Source organism: Borostomias antarcticus (assembly GCF_949987555.1).
Source record: "Borostomias antarcticus genome assembly, chromosome: 3".
Classification (NCBI taxonomy): domain Eukaryota; kingdom Metazoa; phylum Chordata; class Actinopteri; order Stomiiformes; family Stomiidae; genus Borostomias; species Borostomias antarcticus.
In genome coordinates, this window is record NC_140236.1 from 12,248,387 (window position 1) to 12,258,386 (window position 10,000).

Genomic DNA, 10,000 nt, shown 5'->3' on the forward strand with positions numbered 1-10,000 from the left:
TTAATGTCGGGAACAGAAAATCCCTCAAAGAGATGCCATTCTTTATCAAAATATACCACAGTAAACCCTGGTTGATTCCTCTGAGCTTTTCTGATCATACACTAGGAAGACATTCTCTCTGATCATACACTAGGAAGACAGTCTCTCTGATCATACACTAGGAAGACAGTCTCTCTGACCATACACTAGGAAGACAGTCTCTCTGACCATACACTAGGAAGACATTCTCTCTGATCATACACTAGGAAGACATTCTCTCTGATCATACACTAGGAAGACATTCTCTCTGATCATACACTAGGAAGACATTCTCTCTGATCATACACTAGGAAGATTCTTTCTCCAGAATGTAGAAGTTACACAAGGCTCACTGGCTTATCAAGCTCTCAACCATCACCTGTATGTGTCAACTCTAGCCCCATAACCTGCATGTACCAACTATAACCCCATAACCTGCATGTACCAACTATAACCCCATAACCTGCATGTACTAACTATAACCCCATAACCTGCATGTACTAACTATAACCCCATAACCTGCATGTACCAACTATAACCCCATAACCTGCATGTACCAACTATAACCCCATAACCTGCATGTACTAACTATAACCCCATAACCTGCATGTACCAACTATAACCCCATAACTCTGACAAACAATGGCATGTGAATAAACCTAAATGCAAACCTGTACAAAAATCTACCTGGATTTAATAATTTGTGTCACATCCATGCATTGTGCACACACACACACACACACACACACACACACACACACACACACACTAGTAACCCACTCAGGTCAGAGCACTGGACGACCCTGCGCTGACAGTGGCACCCGAAGGGGCAGGAGGGGACCTCTGGGGGAGGCTGCTCCTCCACGGCCGAGCCTTCCTCTTCGTCCCTCATCATCATCATCGTATCGCCGCCGTCCATGCTGTCCATGGCAAAGTCCCAGAAGCCTCTCTGTTCGAAGGGCAGGGCGGCAGAGGGGACGGGCAGATGGGCCAGGCACAGCAGCAGGAGCAGGGAGCACTGGGCCAGCATCTTTCACACACACACCTCACCTGCAACAGGAGAGCAAGACGTTATCTTTCATACACACACACACACACACACATACACACACACACACACACACACACCTGCCAATAGGAGTGTAGGAAGTTATAATTTACACACACACACCTGCCAACAGAAGAGCAGGACGTTATCTTTCTTACACACACATACACACACACACACACACACACACATCTGCCAACAGGAGAGTAGGACGTTCTCTTTCACACACACACACACACACACACACACACACACACACACACACACACACACACACACAGGAGAACAGGACGTCACGATCATGAGGACAGAGAGAAAGAAAAACAGTGAATCCAACAGAATCGTATCAGATAGCCAGAAACTGACTTGCCGTCTCTGTGCACCCAAATATCTTGCATACACACACACACACACACACACACAAACACACACACACACACGCACACACATACACACAGACTGACACACACTTCCTAGCACCTGCACACACCAGAGCCCACAGCTAAGCAGACCACCATGACACGGGCAGAATAATTAGAGGAGAGAGAGCAGGGTTGGCATCTGCTGATGTCTGGTGAGCCTGCCAACAGGAAGGACTAACCGTAGCCCCAACAGGAAGGACTAACCATAGCCCCAACAGAAAGAACTCACTCAGCACTGAGGATGAAGAAGGTGACAAGATGGCACCAGGCACTAAATTTGATCTCAAATACTGTGAGAGACAATGTTATATTATTTTAGTCATAGCTTCTATCCGACCAATTGCATTTCACCAGAGAGAGAGCCTCTGCTTTACTGACCAATCAGATGCCGAACAGACGCAGGCCAAGTTAAATCAAGTACCAAGTAGTTGAACACAGAGGCCATTCATTGAGAGGGAAGCTGTGTGCATGTCTGTGTGTGTGTGTGTGTGTGTGTGTGTGTGTGTGTGTGTGTGTGTGTGTGTGTGTGTGTGTGTGTGTGTGTGTGTGTGTGTGTGTGTATGTGTGTGTGTCTGTGTGTGTCTGTGTGTGTGTGCGCGTGCGCAGAGAGAGAGACAGACTCCATGATGTCATGGCTGAACACACACTCCTGCTGTTAGTTGAGGTCACCAGGAATCTGTGTGTCGTGTGTCCCACCCTACCTCAGTAGCACAGACTACACCAGCTATTCCCACTTAACCCTAATCCTGAACCAGACCATGTATATCCTATCTCACCGCAACCGTAGCTAACTATAGACTAACCTAATCCTGATCATGACAAACTACACACTAACCGCTACAACCAGATCTAATCACCAACCATAACCAAATGAAGCCTTCCACAAACCCCAATGACCTCTAATGACCTTATTATGCCAGTATTATGTTCCATATTATGTCAGTTCTCCTCTAGTGATGCTCATGGTTTTATAGTTGAGAGTAGTGATTCTGTTAGTAGAACCAGGGGCGGGAATCCGAGGGAGTCAGGGGGGACATGTCCCCCCCAATATTTAGATTGGGGTAGTGGCATTCAAATGACCATACAGCTGTGTAGGAAGATGTCCCCCCCAAAAAACACTGTCCCCCCCCCCCCCAAAGTTGGATACAGATCCCCGCCACTGAGTAGCACTGATAGAGAGAGTTGTCTAAGCTGCTGTCACATGGGGTCCTCTGGAGGAGGAGAGAAGAAGAGAGAGGGAGGGAGGCAAAAATGAAGAGGAGGAATCCAAAGGATGAAAGGGAATCCGGGAGCGAGAAAGAGAGACAGAGAGAGAGACAGAGAGAGAGACAGAGGGAGAGAGAGAAAGATAGAGAGAGCCAGAGAGAGAGAGAGAGAGAGAGAGAGAGAGAGAGAGGTAGAGATGTTGAGCCAGGGTGCCAGATGTTCAGGGATCCTGGAGTGCTGTGTTCCCATATGGATAGAAAATGACTCCCTGTATGTATGTGTGTGTGTGTGTGTGTGTGTGTGTGTGTGTGTGTGTGTGTGTGTGTGTGTGTGTGTGTGTGCGCGTGCATGCGTGCGCGTGTGTGCATCTCCAACAGCACTAGATACACACTTGTCTTTCAAGAGAGACAAAGAGAGACCGTTGTTATGGTGAGAGGATTTTAAATGTGATCTCAGACTCACATTCACACACAAGTCGATCCCAAAACTAAAGTAGCTGAAGTTAAGCTCAAACAACATGGAAACAACATTGATGTAACGTCATTGAGCCAGTGGGATGTTGTGACCAACGTTAATCAGCACATTGTATGTTTATACACACCCTGGAGGATGATATACAATACAGTACCAACAGGACGTAAACAAGCTGACACAACCTCATAAACACAATGTACACACACACACACACACACACACATACACACACACACAACCAGCTGACCACCTGCACAACCTCATAAACACTCAAGCGCCCTAAGTCTTGTTTTTACAAGGCATACTGTAAAGAAAAAAAAACCTTTAGGATGTTTATATAGGCTACTGTAGTAGGTAGAACATATACAGTTCCTGACAAGTCTAAATCAATGGACGACTGTTGGGGCACAGGATATTGTGGGACTTTCGTTCCTAATCTTCTCACTGAATTTATTTATCTGGACATCCAGATACCACAGAAACACAGAGGGGGGGGGGGGGGGGTCACCTCCCATTGGGCAGCTTAGGAAGTGACCCGAACCTTGACATACAGATGTATATTATGACTACATGTTGTTCAGAAGGCCTGTTGGACTTGGTTCTGTAGGTCTATGAGCCTAAAATAAAACAAAGAGAGAGAGAGAGAGAGAGAGAGAGAAAGCAGATCATTTGTTCAAAGATCTTCTAAACCTCCAGGAAACGGACATCATGTCTTCTATGATGTGGACCCGGGCTGCAGCTTCAGCAGTCTGGACTGGCCGTAAAAATAGCCAACTAATTATACTGTAACGCTACCATGCTGCCGAAAACAACACCGCTGGCTTTGGCCTGGCCTGAGGAATGCTGCCGAGGAGACAGACAGAGTGACACGCACACACACACACACACACAGACACACACACACACACACACACACACACACACTCACACACACACACACACAAACACACAAACACACACACACACATACACACACACACACACACAAACTCACACGCACTCACAACATACAGAAACACACACAATGCTTTTTGACAGTGAGCCATTCTGCAACATGCTGTGGCACAAGTTGTCTTCTGAGGGACATTGAGTGAGGTTGAGTTGTACTCAACTGTGTTGTAACAGGTGCAGAAAACTGTTTTATCTACTCAATCTACTCTATAATGACACATCTGGTGTCTGTCTGTCTGTCTGTCTGTCTGTCTGTCTGTCTGTCTGTCTGTCTGTCTGACGTACATATGTACAGTGTCCACGATTATCTTGACAACCGGCTAATGTTTGAAGTGGACATTAGGCAGGTGTGTTTCTCCGGACCTTAGAATGTGCAGTGTCTATCTTAAAATTCTAGCAGCTAGCTAGCTTCAGGGAGCCTGCTATTCGTATTCTAGCACTCCTCTTACTGGACATCATTGGATCCAGCTATCTGCTTTTGAGCACTTTGGAGTTGATTACTGTTGTTATTAGCACGGAGAATAATAACCCATTGACTGCCATTCAGTTAGTAGTACAAAAAAAATCCCCACTCATTTTCTATGGCGGCCGTTTTGATACTCGTATCTTGGGTTCTGGGGGGAAGGGGGACACAACTGTGTCATGGCATGAACGGGCATGAATCTTGAAGCTAAATGCTACAGTAAGACCATGGTAAGTGGACTGCACTTATAAGCTCTGCTGTTATCTAAAGCACTTTACAATGGCCTCTCATTCATCCATTCACACACAATGGTGACAGCTGCTATTCAAGGTGCTAGACTGCTCGTTGGAGCAATTTGGGATTCAGTGTCTTGCCCAAGGACAATTCAGCATGTGGACAGGAGGAGCTGGGATTCGAACCGCCGACCCTACGATCATCGGGTGATCCGCTCTACCTCCTGAGTCACAGCCCTGATCAATCAACAGCTGGTTGTTGAAACAGTGTAAATGGTTTCTTCAGTTTTGGGTGGAACAGCTCCCTCCTACCTCCAGGCGATGGTCAAGCCCTACACCCCCTCTGGCCCACTACACTCTGCTACCTTGGGGAAAGTGATTGCCCTATCACTCTGAGGCCCTTGTGGTCAATCAACGTGGTCACAGCTCTCCTCTGTCCTGGCCCCACAGTGGTTGAATGAACTGCCCACTGACGTCAGGACAGCAAAGTCTCTGCCCATCTTTCGCCGCAGGCTCAAAACTCATCTCTTCAAGAAGTACTACCATGATTGTCCCTCTTAAGCACCTATTGTATTTTTGTGTGTGGCGACGCACCAAAGATAGCAAATGTCCAGTTGTCACTCCCTCCCTCCCTCCCTCCCTCCCTCCCTCCCTCCTTCCCTCCCTCTTTCCCTCCCTTCCTCCATCATGTTGTTGACCTGCAGTCCTATGTTGCCACCACAAGAGGCAGTGGTCCCAGAACATCAAAACAAAAACACTATGACACCATACATCTTCCAGATCCTTGGTGATGTAGTGGATAGGGCATCCACCTCCCATGCTGAAGGTCATGGGTTCAAGCCACGGTGTGGATAATATTTTGCCACTGGATGTTATAGGGGTCCGTATCCTTTTCCTACCCCCGACCCCTGCCTCTACCTGGACCCAGGCACACGCACACTCACACTCATGCACACACAGACATATTCCCCTGTTTCAGGATGGCAGAGAATATACGTGAACAAAAAGCCCAGGCCTTCCCAAACCTTCAGACCCATTGGTAGTATAATGGGCTAAGCACTGGAATCCTATGCTGGAGGCAAGGGTTTGATTCCCGTTCCGGGACTTCTAACCACGTCATCTCTTTTCCTCTTCTCTGTTCCCCTGTTTCAGAAGGATGGGAGAGAATGTATGTGAAAGCCCAGGCCATCCCAAACCCTCAGGCCCCTCGGTGGTGAGATGGAACACCTTCAGTTTAGTTTTGTTTTGTTGACGGGGGGGTCCTGCGCGATTTTTTGACAGGGGGCAGGCCATTCACCACGGGCCAGGCCAGTTGGCACGCCATGCCACTGGGACAATTGCCGGTGCTCCCGATGGCCACAGTCCGCCCCTGCTGGCATGGCATTCTCGGTTCTAGTCTGGACTAGGGAAAACTCCCAATTTTTCCTTTCTTTTCTTTTCCTTCCCTTATGCCCTGACCCAGTTGGTTTTCTTGGTGCCTTTTTGACTGATAGATCTTGGGACCCTAGAACAGCTATTATGGCACAAAAACCATCACCCCCTCCCCCCATTCAGAATGTACCGTTGGTGTAAGTCCCACCACCAGCTCTTCCAGACTCCACCCCTGGGCAGACCAACCACCTCTCGTCCAGGGACCCGAGCAGTGTGCATGACCCTGCCCCCTCTCTGAAACCTAAACCATCTCAGATTGTGCCTTTTCTGTAGACTCAGTGGAACGGGAGGGACAGAATCCACATAGCCTCTCGGGTTTTGGTAATAGTTCACTCTTAGACTGGAAGGGCATGGTACATGTTATTGTTGTGTTCTGTCCTGTCTTATGCGTGTTTCCCATTGTCTGGTTTTTAATTCCCTTTGATCATAGAAAAATCTAAACCATGGAATTGTTTAAAGACATGGACCTGATTCGGCCGGAGGTCCGCCAGGGGATTCGGCCGGAGGTCCGCCAGCTCGTCCATCAGGGACCCGCTGTAGGTCCACTAGCCTTGTATTATCTGGGTTTATCCCTTACCTTTGTCCAGAAACAGAAGTTGAACCAATTGCAATAAAATAACTAACGTTACAGGAATCATCAGTGTAACTGCTTTAGCCACTGACCGCTACCATTAATGTTATGGAAGCTGCAGCTAGTTGTTGTGAGCCCATGAGCTAACTGGCTATCCCGCTCTTATTGTGCTGGATTAGCATTGGAAGCACTGATGTGTCCAGGGGGACAAGAACTTTCTTAATTTATCAGACATTATTTCATGTAATTTCAATTCACAGCTATTTCAGTGGCATGACTAGCTTCTGTCCTAACAGTCCTGAACAGAAACATGCCAGCCATGCACATAAGCCAGGTTTTACCTGGCCTGGTTAGTTTGCTATTCTTCACTTTGCCTTCAGCACTAGATTATTCTCTTAGTTATTTAGAAAGGAACTTCTACTCCTACTTGCCAGAACTTGTGCCAGAACTTGCCAGAACTTGTGAGTTCTGGTGAGTAGTAGCACACTGACTTTTCCTACATTAAATGCAAGATGGATGGATGGATGGATGGACAGAGATACTGTAGATGAACATTTTCCGCTAGTAAGACAAAATTCAGCTATTTGACTCCAGGTTCGCCAGCCTGATCTCACAAGCTAACATTCGATTTCACTCCGCAGATCAGTCTGGATATCCAACCATTCTAACGGAATCCGCTCGAACAGAAATTTGTTCGTGCCAATCACAACCTTTTATCTAATATGGGGCGGGTTTAATAAGATGACGGAACAGAGCAGCGCCATAGAGGCATTTTCGCTGATTGGTTGAAGGTCTATTCAATTGCATCCAGAGGCATTTTGATCTACGCCCGTTGGTAACGCCCCTTAGGAATGGGAAAGCAACTGTGAGTTTCCAGACCCTTCACATTTTTGCTAATTGGGTCTGGCAAAGCCAGTCTGGGGGGGGGGGCTGTATTCGGCCACACAGTGACACACAATTACACACAGTGAGTAGCGACACGGCACACAACACACACACACCCACACACACACATGCAAATATAAAGATGTGTGAGAGAGAGACATGGGTAGAGGGAAACGAGTCCTTTTCAAGTTCAAGTCAAGATTCTGGGAAGAGAGAAGCAGGAGGTCAGAGGCGCAGCACAGCATATCAGTCAGGAATGAGGGGGGTCAAACTAAACACGACATGGCAGACTAAATCCCACTGCCCGTCAGCCAATCAGGCAGTTGGTCAGCTGGCCAGCCAGCCAGTGAGCAATGTCTTCCCTCTCAGTCCCCTCCTCCTAATCCACGTTCCTGACGGTATGGGCCTGGACATTCCTTTCCTCTCCCCCAGCTATAGTGTGAACCACTAAACATCCGGACTGGGACAAAAACACACAAAACCTCGGCCTCCTCCCACCACGGCCATCTTCTCCCTCCACCCTGGTGGAGAAGCACTATGGACGGAGGGTTATTCCTGGTCCACTCTCTCACAGTGTTTGTCTTAGAGGCGTGGTGGAGTGTGTGGCGGAGAGAAAAGAGACGAGAAAAGGGGGGAGAATGAGAGTGATGGGGGAGAGAGAGGGAGAGAGAGATGGAGAAAGGGTGGAGGAAAAGAGAAAGAAGATAGAGAGAGATGGAGAAACGGTGGAGGAAGAGAGAGAAGAAGATGGAGAGGGGGAAGGAGAAAAATGGAGAGATAGATGAGATATGGGAGAGAGGAAGAGGGAGAGAGAGAAAGAGATAGAGAAAGAGAGAGGGAAAGTGTGTGAGAGAGAAAGTAGAGAGAGGTGGAGAGCTAACTGTGAAGCCATGATGATGATATAATAGCATAGCCAGTCTTCTAACCCAGCAGCTGTCAGACCATAATGTTGACCAGTTACGAACTTTAACAAACTAAACTATGTTAACCAGCGTGATATCAACCCTGTCAGTCAGATATCAACTCTGTCAGTCAGACATCAAACCTGTCAGTCAGATATCAACCCTGCCAGTCAGATATCAACCCTGTCTGTCGGATAGATATCAACCCTGTCAGTCAGATAGATATCAACCCTGTCAGTCAGACATCAAACCTGTCAGTCAGATATCAACCCTGTCAGTCAGACATCAACCCTGTCTGTCAGATATCAACCCTGTCAGTCAGATAGATATCAACCCTGTCTGTCAGATAGATATCAACCCTGTCTGTCAGATATCAACCCTGTCTGTCAGATATCAACCCTGTCGGTCAGATATCAATGCTGTCAGTCAGATATCAACCCTGTCATTCAAATATCAACCCTGTAATTCAGATATCAACCCTGTCATTCAGATATCAACCCTGTCAGTCAGATATCAACCCTGTCTGAACACTGTTCAGCGGGATATCAACCCTGTCTGTCAGATATAAACCCTCTTAGTCTGATATCAACCCTATCAGTCAGATATCAATGCAGTCATTCAGATATCAATCCTGTCTGAACACTGTTCAGCGGGATATCGACCCTGTCAGTTAGATATCAACCCTGTCTGAACTCTTCATCTGAAGCTTCTTCTCAGTGCTCTTCCTTCTCTCTACCAGCAGTTGCCATTGTGCCCTTTAGCAAGACACTTCTAGCCTATACAGTACCCCAATCCAAAGAATGTACTCTGCTGCTAAGCTTTATGTTAAAAATAAACAATAAACTAAATTTACATTCTCTCTCATCTCTCCATCTCTTTCTCTCTTTCTCTATATCTCTACATCTCTACATCTCTACATCTCTCTCCTCAACATATACTATAAAACTAATCAGAGAACTGAGGAGAGAATGAAAGGAATTCCCCCGACGGCGTCTGAGGTGTCTGAGTTCATGACTACTCCACTGCGAGCATCAAACACACAAACATACACACACACACACACACACACATACCATATGAACCTCTCTTATTGTGACAGACAAAGAGCAACCCTGCCAAGACAGGTAACCATGACGATAGACACCTCCAAAGGGGAATGAATTTTGATGCAAAAATGTTGGGATAATGCGGGGGGGTGGGGGATAAAGAGAGAGAGGGAAGGTGGGGAGGGGACAAAGAGAGTTGGGAGAGAGGGGGGAGTACAAGTTTTTTTTTTTTTAAAGAGTGTGGTATGTTAATATACACCATCGTGTGAGAACTATACCACTGTGGCTTGACTGTTTAAGTTTCCCACACCCCAAGAACAGCTCAGTATTACATTATCCTTCCATTTTCT

The 10,000-nt window shown here is 47.0% G+C and overlaps 1 protein-coding gene across 1 annotated transcript in view; it reads right to left on the reverse strand.

Annotated features, from left to right (window-relative positions):
* bgnb (biglycan b) overlaps positions 1-10,000 on the reverse strand; it is a 26,564-nt gene that overhangs the window by 13,172 nt on the left and 3,392 nt on the right. Inside the window, exon 2 of the mRNA XM_084462050.1 lies at positions 799-1,068. Coding sequence (XP_084318176.1) covers positions 799-1,048 — 250 coding nt within the window. The 5' untranslated portion in view covers positions 1,049-1,068. The remainder of the gene's footprint in view (positions 1-798; positions 1,069-10,000) is intronic.